General features: G+C 43.8%; 1 protein-coding gene across 4 annotated transcripts in view; it reads left to right on the top strand.

The window, feature by feature from the left end:
* FSD1L (fibronectin type III and SPRY domain containing 1 like) overlaps window positions 1–16,843 on the top strand; it is a 57,724-nt gene that overhangs the window by 36,831 nt on the left and 4,050 nt on the right. For 2 of the 4 annotated variants that reach the window (XR_003756055.2, XM_007670637.3), the window contains exons 9-13: window positions 625–754; window positions 1,562–1,594; window positions 3,666–3,766; window positions 5,132–5,383; window positions 12,168–12,256. Coding sequence is in view for 3 of the 4 variants with exons in the window: in XM_007670637.3 (XP_007668827.1) it covers window positions 625–754; window positions 1,562–1,594; window positions 3,666–3,766; window positions 5,132–5,383; window positions 12,168–12,256 (605 nt within the window). In the remaining variant the exon portion in view is untranslated. The remainder of the gene's footprint in view (window positions 1–624; window positions 755–1,561; window positions 1,595–3,665; window positions 3,767–5,131; window positions 5,384–12,167; window positions 12,257–16,843) is intronic. The other 2 variants (XM_029056171.2, XM_007670638.3) reach the window with 2 other exon arrangements.

The following is a 16,843-nucleotide window of genomic DNA, read 5'->3' as shown; positions in this document are numbered from 1 at the left end:
GGACCTGGGTTCTAATCCCAGCTCCACCACGTGTCTTCTGGGTGACCTTGGGCAAGTCATTGACTGCTCTTCTCTGTGCCTCAGTTACCTCATCTGTAAAATAGGGATTAAGACTGTGAACTCCATGTGGGACATGGACAGTATCCAACCTGATTAGCTTCTATCTACCCCATGCTTAGTACAGTGCCTGGAGCATAGTGAAGTGATTAAATACCGTTAAAAAAAAAATGGTTCTTTTGACATCTCTGTAAGACCACTGGTGACGAGCAGCTTTCATCTAGATAAATAGCCCTGAGAAGCAATATAGTGCGATACATCCTGGCCCTTTACTTAATGCCAGAATTTAGAGAAGTTGTCAGCCATGTGTTTGAGGGCTTTATCAAGTTACTGAACGTTGTTTTAAAACTCAGCTTTGGTTTTCTAAGCTCGAAATGGGCAGGGAACATATGGCCCAACTCTGTTGTATCGTACTGTCCCAAGCACTTAGTACTGTGCTCTGCACATGGTAAGCACCCAGTATTTACCGATTGCTTGTTCAGAACCTCAGACCCAATGTTTGACGTGCAAATTTAAAGATACAAATATGCCGATATGTTAACCAGGTGGAAATTTTGTCTTGAATAGCACTCAACTTCAGTTTAGACAGCTCCTCCTCACATCTGAATCTGAAAGTTGAAGATTTTTGTGTGGAGTGGGATCCTACTGGAGGAAAAAGTCAAGAAAACAAAATAAAAGGAAAGGAGAATAAAGGAAGGTAAGACATCCACTTTTACTTGAAATATAAAATGTTACTATGCTTTGCCATATCCCCTTTTATTTGTAGTATGACCTCATTTTCCAGCTGATAGATGTATTCATTGAATTCTAAATCATGTCTGGTTGAAATTTTTCCCTCATAGTGCTCTCTGTTCTACATCAACTTGTGTGGAGATAAATTTCCACTCCTTCAACCAATAGTACTTTAATTACACTGGGCCAGTTATTTCAATTTACTGTTTCCTGCTGTTCATTATACTCTCTGCCCTTCCCTTTCTTCTCTGTTTATTACTCACATTACCCTGCTCACTTCCCCTGTTGTTTTTTGGAGTATTTCCAATTTTGGAGTTCTATACAGGATGCATTGAATTATTTTGAGGAGAGACACTTTATGAACTTATTAAAAAAAAAAACTTTTGATGGAAGCTTCACCGAAGAGCGCTGCATTTATACATTTTGGATGAACGTGTCAAAGTTCTGGATTTTATCTTCTGCCCACCAAGACATAGAGAACATTAGAGCCAGAATGCACAGGTGTCAGATACAGAGCTAAAGCTTCTCCTTATTGTTACAGTTTGTCTGAGCAGTTTAAAAGTGTTTGAGCCTCATCTTCCTTTACCAGAGGAGCATGATGGAAAATAAAGTATCATGCAAATAGAGCTCTGAATATGTCCTATAAGTAAAAAAAAAAAAAAAAAAAAAGTTCCGTGAAAAGCCAGTATCTTTGATAAGTTTCTTATTAATGGATAAATGAAAAATAGCAGTAGTGTCAGTTTCTTAATCATTGCTTATTTCTATCTAACAGTGGCCATGTTACTGCACTGAAGAAAAATACAAGGTGATGACCTATCTATGTCTAGCTCTAGGATCTAGTGTGTCTAGCTTGGCTGGAAAACTTTAGTATTTTCTTTTTAACACTAGCTTTCCTTAAATTCTCAATAAGCAGAAATCAATCTCAACAGCTTTTACCAGCCAAAATCTTCATCCTTTAAAGGCTGCGTAATAATTTGTACCTGCATTGCATTTTGATGATTGATGTTTTATTGTCCTTCAAGAAATAAGTCTTAAATCTCATCTCCCTCTCCAGGATGATAATCTAGTAAAATGGATTCTCTTTCTTTCATTTCAACTCACTCATCCATGGCTCTTTCCCATTATTATCCTTTTCACCTTCAAAACTGCATCATATCCCATATCTCTAACATTACAGCTTTGCTTATAATTTGCAAGAGAGGCTAATCGGATTTGAAATGTGAGATATTTTTATGTGGATGATGCTGTTCAACAGAAAATTTTAGTTACCCAGAAGAAAAGTTCACTGTTTGAGAAGGCAGTGCCATAAAAGTTTAGACAAATGGTGTTTTTGATTAAATGATGAATTTGTTTCTAATGAGCATTTCTACCATTAAGTATTCAAATTTCTACTATAACCTGGAGATTATGTCCTTTCCTCCTCATCTTTTTACTTGAATAGTTTTATTTTTGCTTGATTTTTTTTTTTTTGGTGAAAAGAATACCTTCCTTTTTGCAATTTTGCAAATGCACAGTTAAAAATGCTTAGTCATTATTCTACATACTGCTAAAGGCTGTTGGATTTAATGGAAGATGTCGAGCCTAAACCGGTCATTTACAGATTATTTTTTTTTACGGCATATTTTTGGCATTTAGGATAACATTCTGTACTCAGTGCTCAAACAACTTTTGGAAAATCAAACCCATTTTCCAAAATTCCTCTTTTGCTTTTGTCTGCTAATTGTTGCATCCCTAAAGGACCGTGTTGTGCATAGTTTGCTGAACTTTCCTTCAAAAGGAAAACAAAGCTGCTTCATGATGTTGAAAAAGCAGAAGCCAGTGGACTTCAAAGCCAACGTGTACTTGGGACAGAGGATGGAATGCTGCTTTTATAAAAATGTGATTCTCAGTCCCTTACTCCCCTCATACTAAGCTAGAATTTTAAGTTTTGTTTATCTTTTTTCCATGCTTTCACTTGTTTCCTTTTCTGTTGGTAAGTAAATAATTGCTCTTTTCCTGTCTTTAAGATGTATTTTCACTGCCGAATTCGATTTTGAATTTGTATGACTTCTGTTGACTGGCCTACACTGACCGACCATACTATTTAGGGAGAAAAACCGAAAACGTTTTGCAGCTAGTTTAAATAGAGCCTGGAGCAAGTGAAGGGGTTGAAAGGGGTTGAAAGTTCCCCTCCTTGCATTGCCCCCAACCTCCTCTCCCACCCCATCCCTGTTGTCCTGTCCCAGCACCGCTTCTCATCCCCTTCCTCCATGCCAACAGGCAAGTGGCAGAGCCTTTATTAGAACCCAGGTTCTCTGACTCCCAGGCCCATGCTCTTTTCATGAGACCACACTGCTTCTGTAGATCTACTGCATTTGCTTTTGGATATTACTCTTAAAAAAAAAAAGTCCTCACTTTTGCAATAATTATTGAATATTTACTGATAGCCATAATGCTCACTTAAATATAGCTGCAAGACGATAGACCCTGACCACACTTTCTTAACTTACCATTAAAAATGAGCAGTATCCAGTCTCAGTTCCTTTTGGGCCACTTGAATTTTCCTCTCCTGTCATTTCAGCTTAATCCTTTTCCTAAGCTTCCTTTTCGTAGGTTTTGCCTTTCTCCTCTGCATTCTTTTCCCTTTTCAAACCTTGTTTCATCTTTTTTTCTTCTTCCACACGTATCAACCTTATTTAATGTGCATGGTTCCAGCCTCCTTTTTAGTGTTTTCTTAATTTTTTTTGTTTCATGCCTATACTAACACAACTTAAATGCACTAACATCATAAAGCTGCAAATCTGAAATTTTTGTATGGGAAAAATGTTCCTTATTTTTTTTTATATTCTAGAGGTTATATAAAACATTCATATTCCTCTTTATGTTTTGTTTTGTAGAAGTGGTACACCGTCACCAAAAAGGACATCGATAAGCTCCAGGCCACCGACAGTAAGGGGAAGCAGAGATCGCTTTACTGGTGAATCATACACTGTATTGGGTATGGTGAAACTTCTAATGTTTTGGCGTTCTTTCGCAGATAGGTTAATGGTGGTTCAGCTCTGTCTATAAGTCTTCAGCCCCCAGTCGGCTGGTCTTTCCAGTTGTAGGATTCCCACAAAATATTCTCATTCTCTTCGAATAATACCATTTTAGTCTCATTCTTTAGAATCTCCAACTTTTGGTTCTAGTAATTGCACAGGGCTCCATGTATTGCCTAAAACATGTGGTTTTACCAAATAATTTTCTTAGCAAAGCACAGAGTAGAAATCTGTGAAAAACATCATACGTTGATCAATTGCGTAGTAGTATTTATCAAGCCCCTACCATGCTCAGATCACTGTACTCAACACTTGAGAGAACACAGTAGAGGTAGAAGACACGATCAAGGACTTTACAGGCTGACAGCACAAAATAATTTACAGATAGGAAGGAGAGAATGGAAAGATGGCTGTTTGGATGTGTAATGCTTAAAAAATACAGTGTGTAAGTCAGTAGGTATAGAAGTGCTACAGATAATAATAATTGTGGTGTTTAAGTGCTTACTATGTGCCAGGCACTGTAGTAAGCATTGGGGTGGATACAAGCAAAGTGGGTTGGGCACAGTCTCAACCCCCATTTTACAGATGAGATAACTGAGGCACAAAAAGTGAAGTGACATACCCAAGGTCACACAGCAGAGCAGTGGCAGATCCGGGACTAGAATCCATGATCTTCTGACTCCTAGGCCCATGCTCTGCTATGCTGTGCTGCTTCTCACTACACCACATAAGTGTTCAAGCTATGCAAAAGTGCTGCTATGGTAGATCAGTCAATCAGTGGTGCTTACTGTGTGCAGAGCACTCTACTAAGCGCTTGGAAAAGTACAGTATAAGAGAGTTGGTAGACATGTTCCCTGCCCACAGCAACCTAGTTGGGAGACTGTGACCTGTGAGGGAGAATAATCAAGCAAAGCCACATAGAGGAGGAAGAATTTCAGAAAGACTTTGAAAATGGGAAGAGCTGTAGTGTGGTTAATTTAAAAGGGGAGGGAGTTCCATGATGAAAGGCATGGACGGGGGTTGGAGGTGGGAGAGATGAGAAAGAATCACCGAGAGAAGCTTTATTTGGGAGGAACCAAAAGGTATGAGCTGGGGTGTAGTGAGAGAAGTGAATTGGTGAGCGGGAAAGAACTGGCTGAGTGTGCCTTCAAACCAATGGTCAGGATGAGAGAGAGAGAGAGAGTTTTCTGGATTAATAGCTGAATGGTTCCAGTTCTGATCCTTCTGAAATCAGTGAAGGTGGAGTAAATTGGAAAGGATCGTTTAGGTTGAGTGGAAGTATTTCTAGTGGAGAGCAAAAGCAAAACCTTTATGTTCTTTTGCAGGAGACACTGCTATCGACAGTGGACAACACTACTGGGAGGTGAGAGCCCAGAAAGAGTGTAAATCCTACAGCGTGGGAGTAGCTTACAAGACTCTGGGGAAATTTGACCAGCTGGGAAAAACAAACACTAGCTGGTGTATCCATATCAACAACTGGCTACAAACTACCTTTGCTGCAAAACACAACAATAAAGCCAAAGCCCTAGATGTGACTGTTCCTGAAAGGATAGGCGTCTACTGTGATTTTGACGGAGGTAATTATACTCTATTTTGAAAGACTTCCCGGAGGAACTCTAGTAGCAACTTTGTCACGGAGTTGTTGGCATGCCCATTGTGGGCAGGGAATATGTCCGTTATATTGTTCTATTGGACGCTCTCCCAAGCGCTTAATCCATTGCTCTGCACATAGTAAGCACTCTGAATAGAGCACGGGCCTGGGACTCAGAAGGTTATGGGTTCTAATCCCGGCTCTGCCACTTGTCTGATGTGTGGCCTTGGGCAAGTCACTTCACTTTTCTGTGCCTCAGTTACCTCATCTGTAAAATGGGGATCAAGACTGCGAGCCCTATGTGGGGCAGGGACTCTTGTCCAACGCAATTTACTTGTATCTACCCCCGCGCTTAGTAAAGTGCCTGGCACATAGTAAGTGCTTAACAAATACCACAGTTCTTATTATTATTAGACCTGACTCCGCCACTTGTCTGCTGTGACTTTGGTTAAGTCACTTATCATCTTTGTGGCTCACTTTGCTAATCTGTATAATGGGGATTAAGACTGTGAGCCCCATGTGGGGCAGGGACTGTGTCCAACGTGATTACCTTGTATCTACCCCAGCCTGGCACATAGGTAGCGCTTAACAAATGCCCTAAAATAAAATTACAATTGATGGATTGCCTGCAGTAGTTTTGACCTGGGTACCTGAGGGTTCAGTTTTGTAAGGATGAGAATGAAGAGGCGGAGCATGGTATGTGTCCTGAGCCCTGCTGCAGTTGCCCTCAGGTCACGATGATTCCGTGGGGCTTTGACTGGCCCGTCACACCTGTTGCCAACCAAAGAGAAGCGCAATGATTTTTGAGGACAGAGACTTCCCTCGTGGTAAACTAGAACCCTAGTGTAGGACAGCCTGGGAAGGGACTGGATTTTATTTTATTCTCATCTGTCCTAGTAATGTGCTATGGTCTTAAAGGTTTCAAAGGCTTCACAGCCTGTTGGGGTTTGCTGTAGGGCCTCTCTTTGCTTTTGCCTGCCATGGCTGTCTCTCCCTCAGTTTGACGCCTGTGATATCCCTCCTCCCACCCTACCTGACCGCCAAAGGCACCGGTCCTGGGGAAAGCTCCAGGGTCATATAGCACTGTCATTTAAATCTGCCAGGAAAATTAGTCTGAGGGACAGAGGATTTTATTACTCAAAAGGGTCTGACCTGACTATGGCAGGCATGCTGTCCCCTGTCAGTCGAGGAAAAACAGGGCTCTCTTGTAAGCTCGTCATGGGCAGGGAATGTGCCTACCAACTCTGTTATAGTGTACTCTCCCAAACATTAGTACCGTGTTCTGCACACAGTGTGTGCTTGAAAAGTACCATTGGATAGGTTGATTGACTGCTGAGATATGAACCCATTTGAAACTAGATATCATGTCCTGTGAACAGTGGGTGGGAGGTGGGCTCAAATCATCTTGTCTTCACCCTGATATTGGCCTGCCTGGAAATGAAGTGGACAGCCCATGACTCGCCAGGGTGAATCCTGGTGACTCCTGAGATTTCAAGGGTAACCCGGGAACCGATTAGGGTTAACCCCTGTCTTTCAGAGATGTGCGTCCTGAAGTTTACCTGGATGTGGAACAACCAGTGTTGAGTGGACAATTTTTCATTGTTGTTATTTTCTGACTTTCTAAAACCTTATGCATTTAGATGATTATTCTTGTGGAGTTTCAACTTTAAAAAAAATGATTTTTACCTATTAGCGAGTCGTCTTCTCATTATTTCAGTACGTAAAGTAGAAAGCTTTTAGGGTTTTTTTATGGTTTTCCAAATTGGGTGCAATCCCTCCCCCCCCCCCCCAAAAAAAAGTCGATATGAGAAATGGGTATAATCTTATTTTCATGCCTAGAAACAGTTTTATATATTTTTTTTAAAAATCACTCTGATGTGCATAGTGTAAATTAAACTTGTTTAATTTCGAGAGACCAGGAATGATAGTAACTTCTTCTGCTGAGATTTTCTCTAGACAATCTGTCACTGATCATTTTCCCAACACTTCTTTACTTAGCTTTCATTAGCACTGCTCTAAAATGGGCACCTCACAAAATGGTACTTTCCAGATGGATAGTGTCTGGGCCAACCAGTTTCTGGGTTTTGTTTTTGTTTTTTCATAATAGTACTGTTGCTAGGATGGTAATGATGACCTCATGGTAGTACTTGACCACATGGGGTAAAAGGATTTCTTTTCATTTGGATTCACCTGATTTTTTTTAATGGTAGTTGTTATGCGCTCACTATGTGCCAGGCACTGTACTGAGTACTGGGGTAGATACAAGCTCATCAGGTTGGACATAGTCCGTGTCCTACATGGGGCTCACAGTCTTAGTCCCCATTTTTCTAAGGCACAGAGAAATGAAGTGACTTGCCCAAGGTCACACAGCAGACAAGTGCCAGAGCCAGGATTAGATCCGTGTTCTTCCCATTAGGCCGTGCTGCTGTTCTGATTATTGTGGATGGTAGTAAGATCAATGCATGATAGAGAATTAATGGCTTTTAGTTGGGAAATTTTGATTTTTTCTCTGTCAGCAGCTTTTCACACGTTTATCGGCTCGATGCTTCCATATAAGGTCCTTGCCAATGAAAGTGGCTCCATCAGGTGGTGATTTCAGATAAATATTTCTTCCTTTCTTTTGCTCTAAGAAGTGCCTTGAGGACAACTACTAAATCAAACAAGGGTTGATCAAATCTCTCAGACTGTCAGTTTTGTAAAATAAAGCACACCATTTCTTGTTCATTTTCTCTGCATTTCAGCAGCCTTTCCAATACTAAATATCTGCCAAGAAGTATTAAATTTCAATCAGTGGTTTTTGTTGAGCACTTACTCTGGGCAGGGCACTGTACTAAGCATTTGGAAAAGTACAACAGAGTTGATAAACACGATCCCTGCCCACAAGGAGTTTACAGTCTACACGGGGAAACACATTAAAGTAGATTAAGAATAGGGTAAATGGTAGAGTATAAGACCATTTACGTAAGTATTGTAGGGCTGAGGTGAGAGTCAAAATGCTTAAGGGATACACAGCCAAGTTCCTAGGCAATGCAGCGGGGAGGGCGGATAGGGGAAATAAAGGACCTAGTCTGGGAAGGCCTCTTGGAGGGGATGGGATTTTAAGAGAGTTTTGAAGGCAGGAATGTTAAGGGGGATGGAGTTCTGGGTCTGAAGGAGAACGTGGGTAAGGGATCGGTGATTTATTTTTTGGCTTGACAGTACTGTCGCTAACACAGTCTATATTTAAACATGTCTGATTTCACCGAGATCAGTAAGACTGTTACTCTGAGGTGGCAAGTACCTGTTCCCTCCTTGTGCTTTGGCCTCAAGGGGTAAAGTCATGCAGTTCATCAGTCCCCTCCTGACCCCAATTTTTAATGACTTTCCTCAGTTTCTGGTGGAGAGAGAAGGGAGAGGGACAGATGGGTTGGAGCGGTGAGGGGCTAATACAAGGGAAATTGCCCCAGCTACATTAAAGGAGCCTTTCTCAAAAGCTTGGAAATAATTGCAGAATCTAGATGTCAAGGAAGGAAAATTAAATAGGCAGAGAAAACTATAATTAGGACAGATAATAATGATTTTGGTATTTAAGAGCTTACTGTGTGCCAAGCATTGTACTTAGTACCGGAGTAGATACAAGCTAATTAGGACGGACATAATCCCTGTCCCACAAGGAGCTCACGATCTTAAATTGGAAGGGAGAAGAGGTATTTAATCCCCATTTTCCAGATGATAAGGTCAAAATGAAGCTGAGTTTCAAAGGAAAACACTCCTCACAAAATGCATTGAATAAAGGGGAAAATGTAAGGAAAGTAGATCGCTTGGCTGTGTGATTCTTTACTGAGAGTTCTATCCATGAATGATTGTGAGAACAGACCTCTCCTACTCTAGAGAACAGATTGCCGCTTCCCTTCCTGATGCTGCTTTGAGTTGCAAAATGCCCCCGTGTTTCCATCGCATGTATTGTTTGTCATCTGCTCTTATGGTGGCATCTTGCTTAATGCTAAATGCTTAGAGGATTTAGAAAAGGTATTTTTATGGCAGTATGGTGTGTTGAAAAGCTTTCAATCTGAAGAGCAGCTGTTTTCCTTTCACTGCTGTAGATTTACTACTCTGACACTGCTACACCCCGAGATAATTTTCCTGTAGTAAATTGAGAGATCCCAGCATAGAGAAGGGGTAATGAAAGGTTCAGTAAAACGTAAATAAGAGAATTAAGAGATACAATAGGGGAGACCATCTCACTTGGTTCAGCAGCACCAAGTATACTTGTAAATCAAAGTGCTATATCCATGTATACTTAGTGTCAGTCAGTCATATTTATTGAGCACTTAATGTGTGCAGAGCACTGTACTAAGCGCTGGGGAGAGGACAATATAGCAGTAAATAGACACATTCCCTGCCCACATCGAGCTTCCAGTCTAGAGAGGGAGACAGGTATTCATATAAATAAATTACAGCTATGTACACAAGTCCTGGGGGTGGGGGTGAGCAAATGGAGCGTGCTCTTGTGCCATCTGGAACTCACATCTTAGGGGACTAAATCTGAGCTCCCCTTCTCCCTCTACTCCCTACCGCCCCCCCTTCACCTCTCCGCAGCTTAACCCTCTTTTCCCCCCATCTCCCTCTGCTCCTCTCCCTTCCCATCCCCTCAGCACTGTACTTGTCTGCTCAACTGTATATGTTTACATTACCCTATTTATTTTGTTAATGAAATGTACATCGCCTTGATTCTATTTAGTTGCCATTGTTTTTACGAGATGTTCTTCCCCTCGACTCTATTTATTGCCATTGTTCTTGTCTCTCTGTCTCCCCCGATTAGACTGTAAGCCAGTCAAATGGCAGGGACTGTCTCTATCTGTTGCCGACTTGTTCATTCCAAGCGCTTAGTACAGTGCTCTGCACATAGTAAGCGCTCAATAAATACTATTGAATGAATGAATGAATTTCCTAGAGCTAACATGTTTCACCCTTGTGTAGCTATATTGAGGTGAGCTTAACTCCAGTACGAAGAGACCGACTCCATTGCTGAAATGCATTGTCTGTGACTCTGTCTTGCCATTTAATGATGATGTAGCCCATAAATGATGCTGAAGGGACTGCTCACATAGTTGAATGTGACTCCCATATGAGGTCCAGGTGTCACAGCCATAGAGAAGGTTGGCCAACACTACAGCTCTGGAGACCTTCAGTTCGGCGGTCTGGGTTCTCATACCACGTTGCTGCCCCACTCTGTCGGACAGTCTGTCAGTCGGTGGTATTCATTGAGTGCTTACTGTGTGCCACTGTACTAAGCGCTTGGGAGAGTAAGGACAACAGAGTTGGTAGACACATTCCTGGCCCTTAATGAGCTTACAGTCCTAGAGTCTACAGTCTCCCAAAGGGTGTGCTACTGGCCTTCTTAGTTTGGTTTTCTGTCGTTGTGTCGCTGGTCAGCAGGCTGCCTAGGTTATAGACTGTAAGGTCCTTGAGGGCAGGGAAGGGGTCTGCTAATTGTGTTGTATGCTCCCAAGTGCTTACTACAGTGCTCTGCACGTAGTAAGTGCTCAATAAATACCATTGATTGATTACAGAATTCCCTGACAGAGTTTAGCAGTGTGGTCAATATAATTTTGTGGTTGTGTGTAAAGCTTTCCTGGTGTATCCCCTAATATGCCTGGTTGATTGGTGAAATGATTGACAATCACCTGCATGTCCTCTCAACTGATTGATAAAGGGCACCAAGCAGTTCTCAAATAGACTGATGTACAAAGTCTGTTAAGTTAGAATTGTTTCCCGCGTAGGGGAAGCATATTCCAGCACTTGCTTCCAATTTTTTTGGTGCATCTTCCAGCATGGCTGCAGAGAATAAATTAAACAGAACCGGGTCAACTACGCATCGCTGCTTTAACCCATTGGTGGTGGGGAGAAATGAGGCTTTCAGAAACCTGTATATTGTCATGCAAGTCAAAATAAGGAACATGAATGTGGGGTGGTGGGGCATCAAAGCAGAAGAAATCGCTGGCTATGCAGACAGCCACAGAACCAAAAATTTTGACGTATCTCTAAAGACATTTTTTTTAATGGTATTTGTTAAGCACTTATTATGTGCCAAGGCACTGTTATAAGTTCTGGGGTAAATACAAGCTAATCAGGTTGGACACAGTCCCTGTCCCAGATGGGGCTCACCATCTTAATCCCCATTTTACAAATGAGGGAACTGAAGCACAGAGAAGTGAAGTGACTTGCCAAAGGTGACACAGCAGACAAATGGTGGTGTCAGGATTAGAACCCAGCTCCTTCCGACTCCCAGGTCCGGGCTCTATCCAGTAGGCTGCACTGCTTCTCCCCCTCCTGTCTCTGAATAGAGAGGGCAGTTGAAGTCGTGGGAGAGGATGAGCCCTGTAAATTCCCTCTCTCATCGCAAATAAGGAGGGAATCCCAAAGAGATGGCGAGATCATTTCGGGTCTCCTCATCCCACCTACTCCTACTGAAGAGAGCATGAACAAGGCCAAACAAATCATACAACCATGGAGATACTGGCAGTTTTATACCAAAAAAATGTTAAACTGAGAAGCCAATTAGGAGACTCAAATTTGGCTTAAGTCCAAAAAATTGCATTTTGTTTTGGTTTTTTTTGTGGGGGTTTTTCATCTTAATTTTAAAAAATTACTAGGGGTCAGGGGCTTGAAATCAGGTTAAATTGGGTAAAACCCTATAAGTTCATATCCTCTATATAAAAGAGATGTAATATTTCAATAAAATTTATTCTACCATTAATATAATAATGTTGTTCCTTTTTCTCTTTCAGGTCAGCTCTCCTTCTATAATGCAAATTCGAAGCAGTTGCTGTATTCATTTAAAACAAAGTACACCCAGCCAATACTCCCTGGTTTTATGGTTAGTGTTTACTAAATTTCATGTCCTTTTCACACATTCTAGTGACTTTCTATTTTAACCTGCAACTTAAAAAACTGCCACATGTATTGCAGAAACCCACTACATGTCATTTAAAACATATTTCTCAGAGAAGTATGATGCAAAATATTTGGACATTCGGACTGTATGAATTTTGCATTAGGACATCTAAAGTTGAAGGTGTCTGTCATGAATGGATTTAACAGGCTCCTCTGCTTCAAACCATCTTCTCATCTTCCTATTTCTCTTTAGTGTCTCCCCCATCTCCCTCCCTCCTCCCCCCAAGTCCTTCTTCCCCTCCCCTTTCTTCTCCTCCCCTCTCTCTTTCCCCCTCACCGTCTCTTCCCCGTCCTTCTGTCTTCTCCCCCTCTCCTCCCTCTCTCCCTCACCCCCCTCCGTCTTTCATTCACGCCCCCCCGCTTTCCTGCCTCTCTTGGATTACAACCATCCCCTTGCCCCCACTCTCTTTCTCCAAAGGTGGGTAAAGGGATACACCAATGATCACTCCGATAGCTGCTCCTGGACACCCCTGGACTCATCTTTGTAAAGTTTAAGGGGCCGCCTTCCTAGATAACAGGCAACCTGACCAGAAAGAGGTCATACATCGCCCCTCCCACAATCCTAGGGAGGTGAGGCCCTTCTCCCTGCATTTACCCTCCTGGCGCCTTGCCGAGAAGACCCGAGAAACTCACCACAGGTAAGCTAACAGCCCGGGCTGGTGGAAGGCGTGACACCCTTCCTCCACCCACCCTTGACAAGATTCCCATGCCCTGAAAGCCTGCTGGGCTCCAGGACCCCTGCTTGAGTGTTGTCCCCCTCTATCCAGTCCCACACCCTACGGTAGATGGGGCAGGGAGAGCTCACCGGCCTAGGGACATTCCCTAATTGTAGCCTGCCTGAGCTTGGCTAACAATAATAATAATAATCACTGGGATATTTAAGCTCCTACTAGGTGCCAGGCACCCGTACTAAGCACTGGGGTGGATACAAGCAGATCGGGTTGGACACAGTCCCTGTCCTACGTGGGGCTCACAGTCTTAATCCCCATTTTCCAGTTGAGGGAACTGAAGCCCAGAAAAGTAAAGTGACTTGCCCAAGATCACACAGCAGACAGGTGGTGGAGCCAGGATTAGCACCTGTCCTTCTGACTCCTGGCTCCATCCTCTGTTAGGAGTGAGTTCCCAGGCCCCCTCTCCCTGTGGCCATGGCCCCTCCTTTCCTGAGCACTAGCTCAGTGGGTGCAGCCTAGCCCCAGGCCACCCAGCTTAAGTCTTCTGCATAATTGGGTTTTTTTTGTTTTTGTTTTTAATCATGGCATTTGTTAAGTGCTTGCTATGTGTCAGGCTCTGTATTAAGCCCTGGGGTAGATACAAGGTTGGACTTGGTCCATGTCCCAAATGGGGCTCACAGTCTTAATCCCCATTTTCCAGATGAGGTAACTGAGGCCCAGAGAAGTTAAGCAACTTGCCCAAGGTCACAGAACAGACAAGTGACAGAGCCAGGATTAAGATCTAGATCCTTCTGACTCCTGGGCCCATGCTCTTTGCACTGGGCCACACTGCTTCTCTACATTGCACTCTCCTTCTGCACTGGGAGTACCTCCTCAGTCTGTCTCACAGGAAAGCAGGGACTGGGTGAAACTTGATTATCTGGTAACCACCCCAAGTGCTCTGCACACAATAAGTGCTTAGGTAATACCATTGATATATTAGTTTGATGCACAATAAGCGCTTCACAAACGCCTTGCATTATTACTATTATTTATTATTGCTAAAAGCAGCCCTGATTTGCCCCATCTGATCACGTATACAGAGGGCATACACTGAGAGTTCAGAAGCTTATCACAAGGTTCAGTCTCCTTAGTCATCCTGGAGATTCCCGTTTGCTGGTCACTATGTAGGCGATCGATTGATGGTATTTGAGGACATACTGTGGGCAGAGCACTGTACTAAGCACTTGGGAGAGGACAACAGATTAGTTTTGGTAGGGACAATCCCTGCCCTCAAGGACCTAACAGTGGTAGCTCTCTCAGGTTACATTAGACAGGAGCGCATGTTAGTTTCTTCCTCCGTACCACATAACACCTGTTCTGTTCCTCACGCTCCCCTGTTTAAAAAAAACAGGGTTTGGGGGCCAGGGTATGGCCATTCCCGAAAGGTTGGGGAGGCTATCTCCCCACTATGGAATTGCTTTTGAGGGCATATGGCTTTGCCCTGTAACATTTTGCATAGGGTGTGTGGCCAGAGATAGCCCCTCCTGCCCCGTGGAGCTGGAAATGGACTAAGATGGAACCAAGATGCTGGCTTCACCTCTGGCCCCTGCAGACAGGGTGCAGTCCAGGTGCCTGGAGGATTTCTCTGCTATGCCACTTGTCTGCCTAGCACTACTGCCACAGGAGTTTAGGTTTCTCTCACCCAAGAGGAGCTCCAGGCTCTCTGGACAGACTGGAGGTGAGGCCAGAGCACAGTTTGCCCTCAAGGGGCTTCAGGTCTGGGGCGAGAGTTCGGCCAAGTCCCAGAGCCCGGTGATTGCTAGAGAAGTACCTGTGGAGGAGGAGGAGGAGGAGAAGAAAATGGCAAAGCAGGGAGAATTAGAGTCTTTTGACCTTCCTCTTCTTTCCCACTTCTTTCCCTTTCCTCCTCTCCTGCTCCATCTCCTCATTCTCTTCCATTTATCTCTTCTCCCCCCTTCTCTGTCCCTTCCCTTCCCCCTTTTTTTTTTCCCATTTCTCCCTCTCACCATCAAAGCCCCATCTCCAATGCCTGCTCCCTCAAAACTCCACCCCAAGTTTGTCCCTTCTCTCATGCTGCAACCTTTACAACCCTCGTCTGGAGGGATGGGATGGAGGGGAAGAACAGTGGTACTTTTCTATGCTTTGGGGCCACCTGCTCATTCTAGGCCCCGTGGGTGACCCATCTGGAGTCAGCTATGCTCTAACAAGGTACTGTCCCCTAAGAAACAGGCCATACTCTTGCAAGTATGCTTCTTTCCCACCTTGCTTGGTGGGAAATGCCTTGATGTTGCCTGACTCTATGTTCAGTACCTTATTTAGTTAGCAGGCAGAGTTTATGCAACTGCTCCCAAGCCAAGCTTTTAGCTTCACTGCCACCAGGGCTCACTCTGGTAAGGTGCTAGAGGTCTCTGCCTAGGAGACCCTCTTCCATAGGAGCTGGCCGGTCTTGTTTGAGGAGAGTTATCAGTTGGAGGAGGTGCTTCTCAGTCCCTCCTTAGCCATCCAAAGTAATGGACTTCACCTCAGGCAGGGGTAGTTAAACTCTTGCCTGAAAGCTTAGAAGAGGATCTTCACTTCCGCTCCTGGAGCCTGCCTGTTACCAGTAGGCATGACGTAGTCCCGATCACTTGTTTTCTAGGAACCTGGCAGGCTGCAGCCCATTTTTTAATGTGGTAGACAAAAATGTACTGTTTACACAGGGGCTCCTCTCCTTTTTTATGGTATTCATTAAGTGCTTACTATGTGTCAGGCACTGTAGTAAGCACTGGGGTGGATACAGGGATACAGTCCATGTCCCCCATGAGGCTCACAGTCTCAATCCCTGTTTTACAGGTGAGGGGACAGAGACACAGAGAAGTGAAGTGACTTACCCAAGATCACACAGCAGACAAGTTGACAGAGCTGGGACCGTCTGACTTCCAGGCCCACGCTTTATCCACTAAGACCACGCTGCTTCTCCCTTCATCCTCAACCCCATAGTTGAGGAATTTATTTTCACCAAGAGGTAGACCTCTGTGGTATCCCTTGACTCCTCTCCACATGTGTTGGCATAGGATGCCGTAAAGCATCGGTCGAATCCGAGTAGAAAATGCTGAAAACTGTCCAGGGCCATTCATTCATTCCACTAGAGGAAGTCATTCTATCCTTCCCCTTCCCCCTCAGTATCCTATGCACAAAGAGCCTGTTGAAGCTTAACCTCCCAGTCAGAAACTCACATGCTCACCAAAACACACATCATCCCTACCCCCAGGGACATGAACACCCTTCTCAGGGGACCAAGTCTTTGTTCCCATTCCTACAGAGATTCGACTGCAAATTCCTCAATGGAAGGTTCTGTTTCTGGTGACCCTCACCTCCCCCAGACACGAGTGAGCTGCCATGGGAGAGGTGACAGATTTTCTCCACACTAGAATCTCCAAGAAAAAGCTGTACTGTGAACTCATCTAGGCTTTCTTCTAGAGGTGATTTTTTTTTGCCCCCTGCTCCCACGCACCCCAAACCTTTATTTCCAAAGCCTAAACTCCCAAGGGAAGCTACCCTTCACACCCTGGTTATCAAGAAGGCAGTCCTTTACTATCTAGATGGCTCCAGAGCATGTGGGGTTGATAATGAACTCTTTGTCTACTGGCACCCTGGATTCATGGAGCAGCATATATTAGTAGTAGTGGTAATGCAGGGCACTGTACTAAATGCTGTGTCGGAGGATGTTGACAAAATGGCTCTTCAACAGTATTTTTTCATGGCGTTTGTTAAACAGTATGTGCTGGGTACTGTACTAAGCGCTAGGTAGATTCAAGCTAATCAGTTGGACACAGTTCCTTTCCCACGTGCGCCTC

Source organism: Ornithorhynchus anatinus, chromosome X5 (genome assembly GCF_004115215.2).
Source record: "Ornithorhynchus anatinus isolate Pmale09 chromosome X5, mOrnAna1.pri.v4, whole genome shotgun sequence".
Classification (NCBI taxonomy): Eukaryota; Metazoa; Chordata; class Mammalia; order Monotremata; family Ornithorhynchidae; genus Ornithorhynchus; species Ornithorhynchus anatinus.
This window is presented reverse-complemented; position numbering and strand designations above follow the sequence as displayed.